The sequence below is a fragment of the Melanotaenia boesemani genome, chromosome 6 (genome assembly GCF_017639745.1).
Source record: "Melanotaenia boesemani isolate fMelBoe1 chromosome 6, fMelBoe1.pri, whole genome shotgun sequence".
NCBI lineage: Eukaryota > Metazoa > Chordata > Actinopteri > Atheriniformes > Melanotaeniidae > Melanotaenia > Melanotaenia boesemani.
The window spans coordinates 6,322,592-6,344,044 of record NC_055687.1 but is presented as its reverse complement, the minus strand read 5'-3'; the positions used below and the strand labels follow the sequence as shown (position 1 = coordinate 6,344,044).

Sequence of the window (21,453 nt, the reverse complement as noted above, 5' to 3'; positions counted from 1 at the left end):
TTTGTACCTTTCGTATAGGATGTCATCGGCAACAGCGACAGGATGCAGGTATCCATAAAAACTTTCTCTGCAGCGCTCCTGTTACAGCCTGCGCATCAGCATTCAGGATGTTCTAAGAATGGGCGGCCATTTTCCAAGAGTACTAATTGGTTCGGGAGGTAGTGCTTTTATATTTGTTTTAATAGTTTTATATTTATAGTCCCGTTAAGACACGGTCTCATTTACAAAAGAGGCCAGTTTACCTGGTAAACGTACATGTCTTTGGAGAGTGGGAGGAAGCTGGAGTACCTGGAGAGAACATTCAAACTCCACAGAGAGAGGCCACTATTCCACCCAGGCTCTAACCACCACACCACTGTGCAGCCCACAGAAGTAAAGACGAAGAAGTTTAAGAAGCCAGGACTTCCTGTCATCTCTCCTCCTCTCTACATCCTCACCTACCTGCTCACAGCTATTAAAAACAGAGTGAAAAACAGAATGTGCAAACTGGAAAATGAGGTTAGATCAAAGCTCTGTAAAACATGTTTTCCACAAGTCTGAGCTTTTTTTTAGACAACTAAAAGCCCATCCTGATTGGCTCACAGCAAAAGTAAAAGGGAAGAGCAAAGACAATGAAAAAAGGATTAAGACATAAATGACAACAGTACAATTTGTATTTAAATATAAAAATCAGTTATCTCCATAAAATGAGACATGCATTCATTTAAGATATATGACGAAATAAACGGAAAAAACATCTTAAAATACGTTTTATTGTTTTTGATGTCTTGTCACGCGTCTGTTTATTTCTACATTAACATGTTTATTTATTTTATTCCATTCCTTTTTGTATTATCTTATTATTTTACAGATATATGGTTTATTTTTGTCACCTCCGTTATTCCATAGATGCTTACTAGAGTGAACATTGTAGAATTTACTGAGAGGTGGTCTGTGGTTGATATTGCCATATTTCTGTTGACCTATTTTTCTAGATCTGAAGGGAAAATATGGAATGCTATTTAGTTCAAATTTAATAAACACTGATAGAAAAAGACAAATATTGTCATGAAATAAATATATTGCGTTAAAAAATGTGAAGTAAATAAAAGGATTCTAATAAAATAGATAACTTGTCCACCTAAACTTTTATTTTATCTTATTTTATTTTTTCATTAATTTTTAATTAAATGGCAAGTATGTATTGCAGAAAAAATTCCATGAAATAAATAAAAGTCTCATGAAATGCATTAGTTGTCCACTCAAAATTTTTATTTTATTTAATTTTAATTTATATTATCGTTTTGTGTGTGTGTAAATATTTATATTATGAGCATGTCTATTTATCTTTTCAATTTTAATTAAATGGCAATGGCATTTTTTTTTTTCTCAAATTCTTTTCAAGGCATCGGTGTCACCAGCTCTGTTTTATTTATTCTGTAATTTGTAGCTTTTCTTTGTCTTACAACCCTACAAGGACAAGGTCTCTCAGTTTGAGCTTAAAGTTGTGGAGCTGACAAACAGCAAAGAGCTTTGTGGACTCCGGCTTTGGTGTTACGGTCATGTTTCTCCTAAATCTCTTTGCAGGACAACAGCAAGCAGAACTTTCCTAAAATGATCAGACATTAAAATATAGCAGCATTTTAGTCCAAATAAATCCAGCTGATGAGGATGAAAAAGGAGCAGAGTCACATATTTCCCTTCAAAGACTTGACTATTCCATTCTGTATTACCTTAACCTTACTACATTATACATTGGTGAATAACTCCAGCTCAGATGATGCAAGGTCCTGTGTCTGGGTCTGTTTTATGTATTAGAGAAATCGGAGACCCTAATGTAATATTAAAGAGTTTCCCATGTGGTAAAAAATCCAGACCTCTCTATTATAGTTCAGTGGGACACCATCTCTTCACCTGTTCAGTGGGACAAAGTATCGCTCAGGATTATTTCAGCTTTCCCTCGTTTTTCCTGGAGACGAAATTTGTTGAAAGCGACCCCTTAGCTTCTCTGAAAGAGAGTTTCTGGTGATTTTTTTCCACAGGTTTGGATAAGAAAGAAGAAGCCCCTGTATGGATTCACTACAGGATCAGAGAAAGGTACTGCTGGACAAAAAGAGGCTGTAGAATAGTAAACTAGCAGGGCTGTCTCGTTAAGTTCAAGTGCTTGTTAGTTTGATAAGTTATGTTTTAATAGATATGAAACACTAGAAATGTTTTATAGATGATGACTTGGTGGCTCAGCTTCAACTTCAAGAGGAATCGATTCCCCCTTTTTTTATTACCTGGATTAAAAAAAAGGTCCTCCTTTAGATTTTATTAGTCATGAAAACCTGTACTAATGGAAATTTTAATCAAACTTACTGTATAAATGATTCATTTTTAAGTTAATTGAAAGTTTAAGAATATCAAAAACATAGGAACCCTTAAAACCTTAGTACCTTTAGATGTGTGTTGCTGGGAATTTTAGGCCTGGGTGAGATGGAAAATGAGATTTTCCAATATTTGTACTTATAAAAAGATAATAAAAAAATTATAATAATTATTATTATCATTGACTTAATTTATTTTGTTAATAAAAATCTATTATTATATTCAGGCCTGCAAGACATTATTTTTTTTACCCCTTTGTGATGTTGTCATTCCTTCTCAGAACACCTGAAAGATGTAGCTTTGAGGATACCAAGTGATGAAGAGTTTCAGGTGTCATTTTGTGCCATTATTCTTGCAAACAGCTTTAAAGTTTGTAACACCATGAGTTTCTCAGTTTTATTTTAAAATTCTCTAACATTATCTGTTGTGGACGGGTCAGGACTGCAGGCAGGCCAGTCCGGTCCCAGTACGCTTGTCTTCTTTAGCTATGCTGCTGTACGTTTGCAGAATGTGGTTTTCATCATCTTCCTAAAAAGATGTGGTCTGACAGGTAGCAGATTTTAGTGTAAAATCTCAGTGAACGTTTCTGCATTAAAGCTGCAGAACTCTGATCCAACCCCAGTCACAGAACCAGGCTTTTGGACTTGTTTCTGACAACAGTCTGGATGCTACTTTTTGCTCTATGCTCCATTTCATCAAAGATCTGGAATAGTGATTGTTCTGACCACAATGCCCAATTCTATTGCATGAAGGTCCATCTGAGATGCCTCCGAGCCCAGAGAAGTTGACGCTGCCTCTGCTTGCGACTTCATTTTTTTGCACAGTAAAAAATAGTTTAAAAAAAAAAAAAGTTAAAAAGTACAAGGTTTTCCCCACAATAAAACCCTATATACATGTTGTTCAATCAGCTGTTGGTGAATGACAGTTCTTGATGCAGATCAGAGCAGACTTGATCTCTTGTCTTTTATACACTAAAATTCATTAAATGGTTTATTTATATTCTGCACTTTAGGAGATATTTTAATCTTTCTTTGAGAGACATTGTTCTGAAACATTTTGAGGATTTTCTTTCATATTTGTCGATAAACTGGAGATAGTATTTCCTACTTTAAGGTTCAGTTTTTCATGTAAAATGCTTTTGCATGAAGTCATACAATTTCCTGCTAGAAATATTATTTTTCCCTATCCCAACTTCTTTTTATTATTATTGATTAATTGACCTTTTTTTTTTATTGTAATTCATGCCTGAGTAGCAGGGATTGTGTATATAAAGTGCAGCTGGTCAGACAGAACATGAGAAATCCTGGGCTTAAACTGTTTGCGGTGTCCCAACATTTTCAGATTTTGTTATTTTACGGCTTTATTTCGGTTGGGGGGTGGTGAGTTCAATGAACTGTAAAAAAGTAGGATAAAATACTTCTCAGACTTTGCGTGGGAAGAATACAATCTTCTGTTGGACGGTGACACTGTTAGCCTATCAAGCGTCTCATGGTCCAGATGTACTGTCGCTTTAAGAAGCTCCTCACAGCTGCTGCTCTTTTTTTTCCACCAGTGTGCGTCTCACTATGGCGAAGGAATAAACAAATAGAGCTAAATTAGTAGGAAAACAGCAGTAACTGTGAACACACCTCTCCGTTAGTGACTAACACCAGTTTATAATGGTCCGGTGACTACTGGTGGAGAATTTCAGAGGGGTGTGCTTTGGTGTTTTTGTGTGCGGTCGAGAAACAGATGCTGTCAGAGCGGATAGCGATGAAAAGAGCGAAAATAGTTTGCTTGTCCACACTGAACACCTCAGTTGGAGAAGCCGGTGATACGGGCTGGCCGTCGCTGAACGCCCTGTCCTTTCTTGTCCTTTTAACGGTCATTTTTGACTAAAACTGTACACCCGCTACCGTTAGCTTATTAAAACAGCAGTGTTTTGTTTTTAAATGTACATTCGGTGAGCTTTATTTCGCATTTTTCGGTGCTTAAATCGTCGTATAAGATGTTGACAGGATCCAAAACCACGTTCAAAGTGAGACAAATGCTCCCTGATATTAAGGTAAGGTTGCTAGACGAGCTAACGGACGCTAACTTGGCTTTGTGATTGAGTGAAAACCCAACTTGTACAACAGCTGGGCTACTAATAGTCTTATAATGAATCTACTCTGTGTGGGGTTTATATTAGATTTTGTCATCCATAATTGGGAAATAATGTTTGAAGTTAGGCAGCTGGTCTGTATTAGTTTAAAAATGAAGCTATGCTAGTTTTCTTTTTCTTATTTTGTGTGGGTTTTTAATAATCACTTGACCCTGTTTCTGTTGGAACAAAATCTCTGTTCGTGTTTTGAGGCTCATCCCCATAGTATGAATTTTCATCTGAACTGTCAATTATGAGACAACAAACGACACTGTAAGTATATTCATCACCAACCCATTTAGATTTAGTCAGTGCTATAACTATAACTCTGCATGTGGTTAGAAACCACAGAGAACCAGGAGTCTGCCAATGATGCAGGAAGCAGCTCATCGTTCAGTGAGCTGAGCTGTACAAGCAGGTATTTTGCAGTCTAGTTGGGTTAAACATGGCAGATCCTCTTCAAATATTTTCTTCTAGTGCTTCTTTCTAGTGTGGATAACTGGGACATGCATAATTACAGTAAAGTGTACATAATTTCACTCATTGGCTCTATGCCTAATTAAAGGCTAGTGAAGGGGTGGGCAAACTTAATCACTTCTCACAGCAGGGGCTTGCTTTATATGGGATTAAACTGTAGTACAAGACTCATAATTAGGACAACTGTGCACTAAACATTTTCAAATGCTCGAGCTGTGAAAGACCTCATGTTGATGTTAACTGCTTGGAAATGGAGAAGATTTGAGCCATTAGTTTGATAGACAACACAAAGTGATATTTAACCCCTAAAAGTAAATTTTTTAAAAGTTATATTTGGTTTGCATGCATGTAGAATCACAACCCTTTTAAACACAGTCAACATACAAACATGTTTTTTTTTCAGGACAAACTCAGTTGTCAGATTATGAGTCTAAAATGATGTAAAATGATGTATTAATGGATATAGGATCATAAAGGCGTACCAAAACAACAAACCAAATTTATGACTAACAGTACTTTATAGAAAGAAAAAAACACACACATCAACAGTGACAATCCTTTTTTCATCTGCATACCATTCTCTCAAGTCTTAGCCTTTAGGAGAAATAATATTGACATTGAAATTTATTTGTTATTTTTTGTAGCCTTGTTATTATTGCTACTATTTACCTACAGTTAGCCTCCCTAAACCAACCCCACTTCAGCTGGTTTTTGGCACCACAGTACATCAAAGTTGTCTTCTTCTTTTTATTCCAGCCACAGAGGACCATTCATTTTGTTCTCTTCAGACAAATAAATAACTTTATTTTCATGAGCTGATCTTTCTCTGCTCCTGGTTGGATGTTACCTTAAATTTAAGCTTTGTAACTGGTTGAAAGTTTGACTATAAGTTTATTCATCATAACCTCTGGGTGAAAACAGGTCTTTTAGCAACATAGCAGTGATACTGATCTATTTAATTATGAAAATGTGATAAATAATGTTGGATCATTCACTCTGGATTTACCATATAGAGTCTTAATAAACACTAAATTTGTAAATTGTAACCCTCCCAGATGGGATATAAATGCCTGGAAAATTACTGTAGATCAGCACAATTTACCCCACAGAGTTACACGCCACCATTCCTGAGACGTTGTTGACAATATAAACAATATTAGAGGGTGATCTAGTGGCGTTTTAAGGGTTAAACCTGTACGGAGTTGCCTGCTTCTCCATAAACAGGCTCTTGGCAGGGTCTTTGTGCTGCCTGGCTTTTTGTCTGTCCTTGGATATTTCCAGCAGCCGCAGGGGGAAATGGTAACAGATGCCTCTTTACTCTCCCCTCAGGCGAGGCTTGCATGTGGAGTGGGGGGGATGTGCACTACTCAACATCTGGCTGTTGCCATGGAGACAGTGGTTGAATGGCTCAGGCTCATTCTGAAGTGAATGAGACGTTAAAAAAAAGAATAAAAAAATATAATCACAGTTTTCTACCAGCGTCCCATGTGTCCGGGTTAAGAATGTGTCCGAGGCTAAGATATGATAACGTGGACAGTACTGCAGGTTATATGCAGAGGCCACCCAGGCTCTCTTGTTTCTCTTCCATGAGCATGTGGTAAAACTGAATCTAATCCTGGGCTCATTCTGGACCACATAAGTTTGGCTTTTCGGTTGAATCTTCTCTTCTTTAATCACAATGTTGTCGTAGTTTGGATGGCAGGAACTTAAGTTAAATTATTGTTGCTTCTGGTCGATGCTTTAATGAAAACCAAAACAATTCACTTTGCAAAGTCTTTTATTTCTTCCACTATTAAGCTTTTTTAGCACAGACTCCCACCCATTTTAGATATTGACTGATCTTTAAGGATTTATTTATTGGTCTCAGATGTATGAGATTTTATTTATGGGATTTTATCTTTTGGATTTTTCTTTTCTTAGTTCATCAGATCAATAGAATCAATATTTACTATTTTATTTTTTCATGTAAATGGACTTATATAGCGCTTTTCCAGCCAGTTTGACCACTCAAAGTGCTTTACACTACTTATCACATTCACACATTCACACCCCGATAGGCACATCTGGAGGCAACGTGGGGTTAGGTGTCTTGCCCAAGGACACTTCGGCATGTAGTCAGTAGTAGTCATGTACCTTCCGGTCGAAAGACAACTGCTCTTCCTCCTGAGCTACAGCCCCCCCCCCATGTACCCCTATTCTCTTTGATGTTTCCTTACGATCTGTTATGATTGCACTGATTGTTGTTTGTATGTTGTGAACATTTGGGATAAATAAGTTCTTTGGACTGAAGTAAACTAAATAAGTCTGTGACTAACAAACCTTTGCTTAGCGTGGATTAATTAATTATTACCTAACTGATTGTTTTACAAAAAGGCTAAAAGCTTCCCATTGCAATCTCCTTAAACATGCACTACATATCTTTCTGACCTTAAACCTCAACGTTCCGGACTGGTTTGATGGTAGAGTGACATCTATTATGTGCATTTCCGGAGCAGTTGTTGCCCAGCAGCGTTCCGAGGCTGAGAATCCGCACTATACAACTTATTCTTCTGGGACGCTGCATGATGTTGCAGCCTAGTTTTGCTGTATGCATTGCATCGTATGCTAGCAAACGGATATCAACACACCGACCAATTTGACTGATTCAGCTAAGAAACACAAGAAGACATCATTGGAGAAAGAAACAAAACGAGATGAGACTAGAGTCAAGATAAGTCTGTGTTTTACTAGCTGGAGAGATCTCAGAGTGCAGGAAAAAGATGCTGAACTAGCCGTTGATAGGGGGACGTCACTGAGAAAATGTGCAGCATTTTTAATCTATGCACATTTTTTAGATAGTCCAAAATCCAATGAGAGGTATTTAAGAAATTAAACAATAATTTCACAAAAAGATGTTTCTTTACTTTTAAGTATTAAAAGTCTCCTCATTTCTTTATATTATGCTTCACATCAGTCAGACTTTGCTGTAATCTTTCACAGTGGTCTAGAAACAATACTTCCCCAGGTTTTCTGAACGTATTTCAAAGTGTTTTTGGACATTGGCTGCTTTTTCACTCACTTTGAGTCCTGTCCTTGTACCTAACCATTTTCAGAGGAAGGTAGTTTTATTAAGTCACTTGACTTTTGAATCAATGAAGCATAAAATAGACTCCTAACTCAAGGGATGAACTAGTGTTGTATCAACATGTAACAGAAGACAATTTCTTCCCAGTTCATTAGTTGCATGAAAAATACCACAGTTTGACTGACAGAAAATAAGGTGATTCACAAAGAGCTGTTAGCTGAAAACGTGGCAGATCTCAGCATGGCATGCAGTCTGTCCTTAAAACATTTAGGGAAACTAGACAAGTCAATGACAAAAGAAGAGGTGTTAAGATTAAAAAACTTTCTACGACAGACGAACAAGATCTGAAAATAATGTCCCAGGAAATGGGAGCAAATCCAGCAAAGACCTGAACCAGGACCTGAGAGATGCTGATCCATCTACTGTTGGCCGAAGCCTCATCAGAAATGGTCTCCACGGAAGGGTGGCTGTCAAGAAGCCAGTGTTAGGGAAGAGAAACGGGGAGAAAAGGCTGAGGTGTGACGCAAGACCTGGACTGAAAGTCAGTGGCAACAGGTCTGATTCCAGAGCCTGGACCTCAACATTACTGAAGCAGTGTGGGATCATCTGGACAGAAACCATAGCAACAGGCAGTCAAAGAAGAGTCCTTCAAAAAGCCTAGAGAACCATTCCTGAAAACTACTTCAAGTAATGACAGAAAGCTAGTCTAAGAATTCAGACTGTGTTGAAGAATAAAGCGTCTTAGACTGAATATTCACTTTAAACCTCAAACCAGCTTTATTTATTAAACAGTGTTTTTATATTTGCTTTAGCACATGTTTCAATTCATTGCTTCGCTTATTTCCTTTTTTCTTCCAGTTAGTATATGTTGTATGAAGAAATGAGATGAGCTTTTTGCACTGTACATGCTCAAGATGTGCAGGCCTACCTCATGATAGGATGCCAGCAATTTTCAGGCCTATTTTGGTTGTGCCTATCCCTTGAGTTCACTCCATCAGCATTTCCCATCTGAAGCAGCCAACATGAAAGGAAAACCACACAAAGCTCAACAGAAGCCGAAATGCCAGAGGAGGGATGATCTGAGCTCTGTTCAGAGTGGCTGAAGATTTAAGCCAGATAAGAATACCAATCCAGTTCAGTTGCCCGCTCCCATAAGACCCAAATTCCACTAACTGCCAGTTTCAGGGCTGCTGAAGCTTCGCCTGCTTTAACAACAATGGGCTCTTCTTTACACCAGGGCAGATTTATGTTCCTGTTTGAGGGTCTGTTGATCTGGCATTGGGTGATAATTAACCAGCAGTGCTATTCACTAATGGAAAAGGCTCGGTCTGTTTGGGCTTGGCCATTTGTCTATTTGAAGTGTGTTGAATGGCTTTGTTAATCACCCTCATGGGAGGTGAGCTGTCTGACCTAAGATCTGCCAGCTTAGCAGATGATTTTCATTGAAGCTGTTTAGCTGAGACTCTTATTTGCTGTTAATGCAAATGTGTGTAGGAGGCAATGTGTCACTGAGACCAGGAAAAGAAAGTATGACCTTTTAGTCTCTAAGTGAAGAGTCTAGCAGTTTGTCAACCTTCCCCCTTATATGAAGTAAACAGGACGCTGACGTGTCAAGACTCCACCGACAGGCAGGGCAGCATCTGATAAGTACTAGCTATCATAACTAATACTGACTGATACTAATACTATTTGAGAACGTAGGCAACCAGAGTCGGGTACACTGGTTTTATTTAATAGTTTTTGACACATCTTGTATTTTCATACTGTGATGTGGGCTAGTGATGTTCAGGTCGTCCGCTCCACTGATCCAGAAGAACATAAAACATCTTAGATTGATTTCCAGGGCTTCAACATGATTATTGTGAGGATTTTAGGAAGGATCTTCTTGTCAGGATAGATGGACCTGATTTAAGGAATCATTGATCGTCAGAAGGTGGCTGTAGCTCAGGAGGAAGAACAGTCGTCTAACCGGAAAGTCTGTGGATGGATTCCAGGCTCTCCCTGATCACATGCCGAAGTGTCCTCGTGCAAGACACTGAACCCCACGTTGTCCCCCAATGTGTCTTATCAGGGTATGAATGTATGAGAAAGGAGAAATAGTGTTGATCTGTGTGTTATTTCTACAAGGTACTGTTAGTAATTATGTTTTCTTGTTTTGGTTGGAGTTTATGGTGCTACGTCTATTGATTAATTCATTTATGTTATTTTAGCCTCATCTGAGGCTGTCCTCAAAAGAGTAATGTCTGGTTGTTGACTGGGAATAGGAATATTCTGTAGTATTTAGTATAAGTATTGAAATTTAAGAGATGAGGCAATATCATGAATATTTATGTGCTGGCTGCATGTCAGGAATATTCCACCAGCTTTGATTAGATTCAGGACAGAGTTATCTGGTTTATCTGGTCGTCTTTGGTTTCAGTGTTTATTTTTCAGTAATATGTCTTCTCATCAGCCTCAGTAATTAATGCTCACCTGTCACTTCTTGACCATTTATACACACATCAGTGATTCCCTGCTTCAGTTTTACAGGCAGGTGTTTAGACCTGCATAAAAACTACACTAAACCAAAGAAAATAGTTATTATATATATATATATATATATATATATATTATAACCTGATCTCATTATGGAGAATTTGTGCTGTTCTGCTGTAATTAAAAAAAAACTTTGTTTTAAATGGGGTTATACTCAGAACAAGGCCATCAGAGAAATGAAAGTTGCCCATCTAAAACAGTTCTATATATATAATCTATAAAAGTCCACAGAGGTTTAACAGTAGCTTTATTGTGGATAATTACATCCTGCTACTTCTGCACCAGGCAGTTGTTTTCACTCCGTCTACTACAGAACTCTCTAACACCATCACTTGTCAAAAAACGTGGCCTACGTGGACATAGTCCATGAAACTGGCTGAAAACATCCTCAATATGACTATTTTCCAAACAGCACACTGAGTTGTCCGTAGCAGGTAAGGTGCCTACTTGTCACGAGTACTCCACACAAGGCAAGGCAAGGCAGTTTATTTGTATAGCACATTTCATGTACAGGACAATTCAAAGTGCTTTACATAAAACAAAGATATTACAGATATTTAGAATAGTGAAAGGCATCAACACATAATCAACACATAATCACAATAAAATAATAAATTACATTAAAATGATTAAAAGCAAGATAAGTTAAAAAAAAAAAAAAAGTTACAGTGCAGATTTCATGCATAGGCACATGAAAAAAGAAATGTTTTTAACCTGGATTTAAAAATGTCTACATTTGGGGAAAGTTTAATCTCCACTGGCAGTTTGTTCCATTTGTTTGCAGCATAACAGCTAAATGCTGCTTCTCCATGTTTAGTCTGGACTCTGGCCTGGACTAGTTGACCAGAGTCTTTGGACCTAAGAGATCTGCTATGTTTATATTCTCTGAACATATCACAGATGTATTCTGGGCCTAAACCATTCTGGGATTTGTAAACAAGCAGAAGGGTTTTAAAATCTATTCTGTGACTGACTGGAAGCCAGTGTAAAGATTTCAAAACTGGTGTGATGTGTTCAGATCTCTTAGTCCTGGTTAAAACTCTAGCAGCAGCGTTCTGGATGAGCTGCAGATGTTTAATGCTCTTTTTAGGAAGTCCTGTTAAAAGACCATTACAGTAATCCAGTCTACTGGAGATGAACGCATGGATGAGTTTCTCTTGGTCTTTCTGGGAAACTAAACTTTTAATTCTGTTGATGTTTCTGAGCTGGTAAAAAGCTGTCTTAGTGAAGCTTTGATGTGGCTGCTGAAAGTCAGATCTGAGTCTATCAACACTCCCAGGTTACGAACTTGGTTGGTGATTTTAAAAGCCCGAGTCTCCAGGTGTTTGCCAATGCTGACCCTCTTGTCTTTGCTACCAAACAGAATAATCTCAGTTTTGTCTTCATTTAATTGTAGAAAATTCTCCTTCATCCAGGTGTTTATTTGCTCCAGACACTGACACATTAAGTCTATTGGACTGCAGTCATCTGGTGACAGAGACACATAAAGTTGTGTATCATCTGCATAACTTTGATAACTAATGCTATAGTTCTGTAATATTTGACCCAACCCTGCTGCCTCAACAAAAAAACAAACAAAATCCCCTGAAATACCCGTTTAAAGTTCCTTCTTCGGTCTAGTGTGGAGGGGAAACAGGTACCCCAGTTGATGGCAGCTGTGTTACTGTAAGCTCATAAACTTCTTATCAAGTCCTGATGAATAATATTGATATTAATCCCAAACATTGGAGGACAGCATGCACTGCCACGTAAAAGCTGTTTACATGGTGGAAACATTGCATGTGTTGACCGACACACAGAAAGACATCTAACATAAAGAAAGAACACAGCTGCTACATAAAATATGTAGAAAACCTGATAATGATCAGAATGATGATGATGGTGCACCCTGACATAACAGACTAGTTCTATATTGCTGCATTGCCACTTCATGTTTCATTAAACAGATAAGAACGGAAAGCCGGTGGCAGTTTCTCTTCTCAGACATATCTGACTCGACGTGAGGTTGTTTTGTCAGTGCAATGGGCTGCAGAAGAGAACAGATTTAATGTTAGATATACACCCTTGTTTATTTTTACTGTGGGTTAACCCTAACCCTAAAAAAAATCTTCAAAACCTTTTAATAATGTAGTTAACAGAAAGAAGCCTCCCAAGTCCAGGTAGAGGTCATTTAACCTTTTCAGTTTTTTTCTGCCGTTTTCTCTGAGGATTTGTTTATTGTTCATAGTGCAGAGGTGGTTTTGTTCTAATGAGACTTCTAGGTTACTTGTCTTTGTTTCTATGTTATTTAGTTATTTTGGCATCAAAAGATAGAAATAAAACTTTAAGTAATGTTCATGTGATTTTACACACTTATTGTATTGGGAAATTGGGATTGTTTCTCTGGCAATAATTGTACAAAATAAAAATCTATAATAGTTTTGGAACCAAACAAATACAAAAGGCATAAGTGTGTCTTTGGACCCTGATGTTCTGGTATCATTATGTAGCTGAAGTGTGAAGATATAACCTCACCAACCTGTGTGTGCAGAGTCAGACATGGCCTTTCTAAAATACCTCAATCCTCCTTCTCCCACACTTCTTTATTTGACATTGAATGGCCACTAAATCTTCCTGGACTGACCTGTATTCATACATACAGCTGTAAATCTGACAATTCAGCACAATCGCTCACCAACAGACAGTCATCATTTACATTATACTTAGTGAGATACAGAGAAATAATTCAGGAAATAATTATGTTTATTGTTTGTCTTCAAGTCTCAGCTGATGATGATGTTATAGTGAAGAAAAGCAAAGAATGCAGACGCTGCTGTGAATATAGGATTTTGTTGCCAAACATTCCTGATTGAAGGTTTCTGGAATGAAACGTTTGTACGGAGACTGTTAGTATAATTTCTGCAGGCAGAGAAATGGGTTAAGAGCTGGATGACTCGCTGCAGGGAGGAGCTGAAAACCCTACATTAAACGTTAACTGCTAGAATTCCCAGTTCATGAATTATTGATTCATCATTTTACCCTCAGCTTAAATTAGGTTCAGTAATTTTAGTGTTTTCATATAGTGAGGTTGTAATTCAGCTGTTTTTCAGCACAGAAGAGTAGCAAATGCTTTTCCACTGAGGTCTTCATTTCACTATGAACTGCTGAGTCTGTTCAAAGCGGTTTTTGTTCTTTTGCTTTGCCCTTGGGCTTTTCCTCTCAGTGCATGAATAAATTAGATGTCGAGTTGTGTGTTTCTGTTATAGTTTATTCAGAATATCATCACAGGTCAGTTTTTTTCTGACCAGGAAAAGCATAGTTTCTTTTATATCTGCTTTCAAAACCCTTCAAATTGAGCCCAATTTAGTTAAATTAGCTTGCGTCCTCATTTTCTTTCCAAGCCCTTTCAGGAAGCCTTTTGACTGCTTTCATGTGAGGAAATGTAAAGCTCAATAAAAATAAACACGCTGCATCCCATCTCTGGCTAAAATTTGATGTGTATTTAAACCCCAAGCGGAGCGCTGCACTGTAGGAGGAGCTTTAAAGTAGAATCATACTTGTTCGTCTTAATAATAGATGCAGAAATATCCTTTATTCAGCAGCTGGGGGAATGTGATGGTTACTATAAGCTCAGCTTTATTCTGCAGACTTTTGTCAAAGCAATGGCAGCAAAATCAGATTTCAAAAACTTGATAAATGGTTTTAATTGTAGAAATTATGATGAAACCAAAGATTTATATCTCACCACTAATTCTGTTTGCTCCCCCATGAGTTTGTTCAGTTGTTTGGGGAGAGAAAAGTATGTGCAGACTCGAGAGCAGGCACGCTTACTGCAGGAGTTTGGCTGCAGTAGCAAGGGGAAGCCATGAGCAATGGAAACTGCAGCAAGGCTTGGCCACTCTCCCTGAAGATGAAAGGAAGAGAGGAGGGCAAAAGTGGGGCAAAGAGGTTGCGATAGGGAGAGGGAGGCAAGGAAAGCGATATAATGGTGACTCGGAAGCCACAAAATGCAGCAGAAATGAAAATGTCAGCAAAAACACAGCCCTGGGAATGTGGTTTTTAAGTGACATGCGACTCAAAGACGGCCTTAGTTTAACCACTATATTGTTAAATTCATTCCTAGACATTATCTCATGACCATTTTCCTTATTTCTGCTCCATGATTGTCATGGATGTGTCAGTCTGGTTAAAATAAGAGGTCCACTTCTTGTACCACTGTTAACACTTCACCTTGTATACTGGAATTTTGTCCATACAAGACTCCCCTTTTGATTCCCTTTGATGGACTTAAAAGTGGACATTCAGCTGTGGGTTTTCTGTGGGTGTCAATGCAGAAACAGAAATCAAAAGGAGAAATTTTAAAGGCTAGTGCGGGGAAAGGAACAATGCTCTGGCTGAAATGAAGTCTTGTAAAGTTTTTACTGTCCTAACTTGTAATAAAAAGAAGCCGTTTTCCTCTGGTGGATTTTGCAAACAGAAGACTTTCTGCCTTTTAATGAGCTCTGCAGTGCTCCTAAAACCTACCGCACAAAACAATTTAATATATAAATAATGCAGCTTTGAACATGTTGCTAATTGAATTCATTCACGTTACTTTACAGTAAGACTTTTTTTTTATTTTAAGATATTTTGCCTAATTAAACTTATGTACTCTACACCAATCAGTGCTCATATGAATGGAATCATCTCCTCTTTATTATAATTATTATTATTATTGGACTTAGGTCATTTATCCTGAATTAATTTGATAATAAATGAATTATTTCTTTTATGTTATAGTTTACAAAAGCAGAAAATGTTATGTGTGTGTATCCAGCAGATATAGTGTTTGATTAACTGCAGGATCTGTGGGTTTTGGTTAAAGAAGCAGCCAGAAGCTCTCACTTGCAAAGAAAACAAGCAGCTATGAATAAGTGTTATTTTACAGCCCTCTCACAGAGCAAAGGTTCTCTTTGTTAGATGTTCCCTCCTTTTTCAAATCTCAGGCTTTCACGAGCAGGTAGCTAACACAGAATCCACTACCCTGCAAAATGGTTAGCATAACATTGCCGACTGAGTAGATTCATTGTTATTGTTCACACGTCTCTGCTGACTCAAAGACCTGCTTGTATTTCACGATAAGGCCGGTGCTTTAAGTGAAAGCCTAATTAATTGTTTCACCGTAGGCCCGACTCTGTCAGAACTGCTGAGCGGGATGTTTGAGGCCCTACGCTGGATAGTTTTCTTGGACGTTAACTTAGCTTTTTCTGTTCTATGTTAAAATTGTTTGCCACCTGTACAATCATGCCTTCCTCTCGTATTGCAGGGCACGGCATATTCTGGGATTTCAAGCCGCTAAATGTAAATGGCCTTCACAAAGGGGGGTTAGGAGTGGAGTTAAGTGGAAGCATATGTGCCAATAAGCTCACATGCCAATTATAGAAAGCCTCTGTGGCTCTGTCAAAGTCGACTTGTTGCACGTTAGACTTTCAGAGAGAAAACCAGAACAAGCATGCACCGTGGAAACTAAGAGTTATGGAACACCATGAGGTGGGCTTTGTTTCTTTGTCTTTGCTAATGAGGCCATTGAGACTGGTCACATGGATGGCAGAAAGACCAGAGTTGTGATTTGAAAATAATCAAGACCAAAAGTGACACGAGACTCTGACTGCGAGGCGAAGTTGTGTTGTTTAGTCTACGCTTTGAGAGGTCTGAGGCACAGGTTAGAAAAAAACCGTGCTCCTTTTTCATTGGGCCATGATAGACCAAACTGTTGTTTTATCTTTAACTTATTTATAGTTGTTTAGTATTTTTTTGTTTCTTTTAATGCTACTCTCCAGTTGTTGTAGGGTCTAAATATTCAATATTAGGAGTATCAAACTCAGTTCAGTGTCCACAGACACAGAGTAGCGCATTCTGATGTATGCATGCACACACGTGCACACACACACACACACACACACACACAGGTTAAGCTCAGTATTCTATATATTCTGACATTCACACACAACTATTAGCCACCAATCCAGTTCTTTCATCTGTCCTTCTCTCATCAAAAGACTCATTACAGCTGTCACAGCAGGACTCCGTTATTCATACCATGATATGTTAATCTGAAACAACATGATTTTATCAGCAAATAATTTAGTTTACCATAATTATGTTATTAAAATGAAAAGGTCAACTCAACTTGGACAGATAAGAGACTGTCTGACCTTAAGAGGTGTTCCCAAACTTTATCATGCAGCAGCCCACCTGTGGAGGAATGTTTGCTCCAGCAGAACCCACCAAATACTTCATGCAGTAAAATAATCCAACAAGCCTCAACAATCACGTCATCACAACCAGATAAACACACTGACAAGCTAATGAAGTCAAAAAGTTTCATCATCAGCTTTTAACCTGGACTAATAAAATATTCTTCATTAGCTCAGTTTACAGCTGCTTCTGCATCAGATGTGGACGGATGTGGACGGATGTGGACAGTAGCCTATGTGTACAGACTAGCTTAGCTGAGCAGCCTCAGTATTGAAATATCCACCTGTCACTTTAACACAGCATGTAAACTTAGACATGTTATCTATGACACTTAGAACCATATAGTAGCAGGGCCAGTACTACAACAGCGGTGCCGGGGTCATTACTACAGCGGTAGTACCAGGGTCATTATTAAAGCAGTAGTACCGGGGTCATTATTACAGCAGTAGTACCAGGGTCATTACTACAGCGGTAGTACCAGGGTCATTATTACAGCAGTAGTACCAGGGTCAGTATTACAGCATTAGTACCAGGGTCGTTATTACAGCAGTAGTACCAGGGTCGTTATTACAGCAGTAGTACCAGGGTCGTTATTACAGCAGTAGTACCAGGGTCGTTATTACAGCAGTAGTACCAGGGTCGTTATTACAGCAGTAGTACCAGGGTCGTTATTACAGCAGTAGTACCAGGGTCAGTATTACAGCAGTAGTACCAGGGTCGTTATTACAGCAGTAGTACCAGGGTCAGTATTACAGTAGTAGTACCAGGGTCAGTATTACAGCAGTAGTACCAGGGTCAGTATTACAGCTGTAGTACCAGGGTCATTATTACAGCAGTAGTACCAGGGTCAGTATTACAGCAGTAGTACCAGGGTCGTTATTACAGCAGTAGTACCAGGGTCAGGGTCAGTATTACAGCTAAACAAAAGGGTCATGGAGAATCTCCACTAATGCTCATCGTGTTATGTTCAGATAAAGGTTTACAGCTTGTGACACACCAGTAGTTTCTCTTTTAACTCTCATTATTGAAACCGTGAAGTCACGTGATGTCGCTGCTGCTGCTGATTTGAAAATATCAAAAATTTTCCGACACCTTCACTTTCTTCCCCCTTTCATAGTTTTATTCTGACTGCATTTAACACCAAGTTTCTCTGCATCTCAGCTGTTCCGCCTCTGCACGCTTTGTTCGTGTTAATCATTTAAAGAAAATCTTACCATCACTTTGACCAATCAGCATTATTAGTGACTTAGACATGTTAGCTATGATACTTAGAACCATATAGTACCAGGGTCATTATTACAGCAGTAGTACTAGGGTCAGGACCAATCAGCATTATTAGTGACAACTGACAAGCACAAATGATTTTGTCTGTGCACAGGTGTCAGTGCCAGCCAGACCAATCAGCCATACTGATGTAATGCACTGTAGCTTTTTTTTTTTTTTTTACAAGCAGGCGAGTCCCAGGCCACTGGGAATTGTCCCACCTCTCCCGTGGGCCAGTCCGAGCCCGACGTGGGATCTATTAAGAAAGAGATTCAATATTTTTCCTACCTTGTTATAACTTTTATATCTGTTATGCCCCTACCTTGTAAATGTTTTTATATCTAAATATGAAAAAAAATGCAACCTCACATGCACTAGATAGACATTGCAGCACATGATTTTTGGGTACTTGTTTAGCTTTTTCTCTCTACTGACTGGGTTTTATACGAGGCCAGCTGACTTTGATTAATTGATTGATTGATTGATTGATTGAACACTTCTTTTGTTTCTCTGACAGGAGAGGATGCTGAGTCAAAGTGGAGTGAACACAAGAAATCGAGATGTGTTTGGGCTGCGATGTCTACCAGGTGAGTTTTGATAGTAAATGTTTGCCAAGTTCCAAGATTTTTAAACACAGCTATGATAGCTGATACTAATATAGTCACTTTACTTATAACCACTGTTCTCTTTACTCATTGTTAAGCTTCTGTATTTGACAAATACACACATCTTGCATCAATAACAACAGCAGTGATTTAAGCTTTTGAAAAATATCTGGTTCCAGGTGAATAAATAAGAAAAAGAACAGGTTAGGGAACTTAATGACATACAAATATGACCGCTCAGAAAACTGCACAGAATCATCTTTCTCTGTAGGTTTGAGTTTCTGTCTTATTAGAAATATTAAAGCAGGTGCTTTGCTTTAGAGACTGCAAATATTTGCTGCAGACAAAAAAGCTACATCAAAAACAAAAGAAGGCAGAATGATCGACAATAGATGAGATCAGAAAGCTTTTTTAGTACTGCTTACTTTGATGCTCTAATACAACAAATGACATCAAATAACCACAGCATAGAGGTTATGTTATTGACAAGATGAAAGAAAAGTTTGATCAGTATCGTACTGAAAGGATTGGGCTCCTCTGCTGTTGACCGCATACTATGGCGCCAGGACAGGGACAAATGTTTTGTAACTTGTATCTGCCTAGAAGTCTTAATAAGTTAAATCTACAAATCAAATCCACAAGAACATATTAATTCTGCATCTCTGAAAAAACACAAGCAAATCTTCTAAGTACAAAACATTTGTCTCACATTTTACACCTGAGCCGCTCAAGAACGAATCAGGTTTCACTAAACCCTAGCCAATCACAAGAGAGCTGACAAAGGCCAGAGCAACCGTCACAGCTCCCTAAAGTTAAGTCGGTTTATGGATTAATAAGTCATTGAAGAACACTTCATCTATTTGAAGAAAAAAACCATAAAGTTTCCATAAACTAACCTACCATAAGGGAGCGGTAACAGTTGTTTGGTTGTGGATACAGAGAATCTTAATCCTCCTCTTTGATTGGTTAGAGGATTTTACTTGTAGATTTGATTTGTACCTGTATTGTTTTTACAGTTTCAAATATGGAGATACAAGCTACAACACATGTCTCTATCCAACCTCCAGAGCATGCAGCCTCTATATTTACAACTATTTATAACCTGCCAATGTATCCCAATCAATTTTCCAGCCAACTTTATTTATAAAGCACTTCAAAAACAACAGCAGCCAAAGTGCTGAACATAGAAATAAAATGCCTTTAATAAAGGTAAGATGTATAAAATATATAAAAATGAAAAATGTATAAAAAGTATAAGACACAAATAAAAGCATAAAAACAAAAGACAAGAAAAAGCAACAGCTCACTGGGTCAAAAGCCAAACTAAAGATGTGGATCGTAAGCAGAGATTTTTAAAAAGCCAAAGAATTTCCTTTCATTAAAACAACATGCAAGTCAAAAAGCTGGAGAACAGAAGAACAACAAGTTGAAGATTCTCTGTAGAAGAATTGTTATAATCCCTGTGTAAACAGCGTAGTATACATTGATGATATGTAAGGGATAACGCCCGATGAGGTGTCGGATGGTTCACGCCTCCGCCTCGTCCATTACGTTATGATAATGGACACCTCGTCTGGCATCATCCCGCTGATACCATGGATCACTTACGAAAGAAATAAATATTAAATAAACTATTAATGCGTTAATGTTGTTTTTTTTTTAATCGTAAGTTTTTTTACAAGAAGCGGCTGAGTGGACTATTTTGTTGTGACACGTTGCCAAGGTAACCGGCTCTGACACAGAACCTGCAGCTCAGTCGGCCGCAGTTATGTTACGTGACACGAACATTTCAGAGGGCCGGTGCAGCTCTTACAGCTTGTGTGTTTCCAGAGGATGATGCGACATTTTGTTTCAAACAGTCAAAGTCCACAGAAAGTTTCCTAAATCGTTCAATAAGCCTGCAGGCTGCTTTCACAGCGACGCCCTGTCACAGACGTGATCTGGCGAGTCTCCAGCGGCGACTCTTAACCAGCTCTAACACAGAACCTGCAGCTCGGTCTGTCAGCTGTTGTATTAGATCTGATCAGTGGAGGGGAGGGAGATGATTGCTTAACTTTGTTACGTGACAAACATTTCAGAGGGCGGGTGCAGCTCTTACAGCTTGTGTGTGTCCAGAGGATGATGCAACATTTTGTTTCAAACAAATCGTTTCCTAAATCGTTTTTATTGCAGGAAGTATTATCCACCATTCACTCTGGTCATTAAATGTGTATCAAACAAGTAAGTCTATCCTAAATCGTTTTTATAATGTTATCCACCATTCACTCTGTATCAAGTATGTAAGTAAGTGTGGTGGAGTAGGTTTTTCTTACTCCAGTCTCCTCGCTCCCCCATTGAAGGCGCAAGGTGTAGCAAATACACCAGTAATTTGCAGGGCAAAGTAGAGCGCCGGGCAGGTGTTTGTCCGTTTAGTATGCGCTGTACGCTGACAGTTGTGTGGCTAGCGTGCCAAAGTGTCAGCATGTCCTCCCCTAGTGCCATAATCTCTTAACTTTTCCGCTGGCGCTGTGGCGGTCCTTGGGTATTTACACCCGCATGTTTCTTTGCAGCGTTGCAGTGTGCTGATTGTCGCAGCTGTGCGGAAAGCCGCGTGAAGGGCAGTTTCACCTTTGCGGTGCACTGCTGGGTTGTGACTGAGTTTGGTGCTGGGGCAGCTCATTGGGACCTGTTGCCTTATTTCTGGTCTCTTCTCTCACTCTTCCCATTGTGGGATGTACTGGTAAGACTGCTTTCACTCATCAGACGGAGCGGGACATTAATCTGCATCATATGATTGGTGTGTTTTCCTCTTTTTTTTTTAGACACGTGAAGTAGCATGCTCT

General features: G+C 38.6%; 1 protein-coding gene across 1 annotated transcript in view; it reads left to right on the top strand.

Moving 5' to 3' along the window:
• The first annotated feature begins 3,885 nt into the window (after positions 1 to 3,885).
• The window catches only part of mtmr11 (myotubularin related protein 11), a 41,173-nt gene continuing 23,605 nt past the window's right edge, over positions 3,886 to 21,453 (top strand). Inside the window, exons 1-2 of the mRNA XM_041988911.1 lie at positions 3,886 to 4,393; positions 18,544 to 18,613. Coding sequence (XP_041844845.1) covers positions 4,337 to 4,393; positions 18,544 to 18,613 — 127 coding nt within the window. The 5' untranslated portion in view covers positions 3,886 to 4,336. The remainder of the gene's footprint in view (positions 4,394 to 18,543; positions 18,614 to 21,453) is intronic.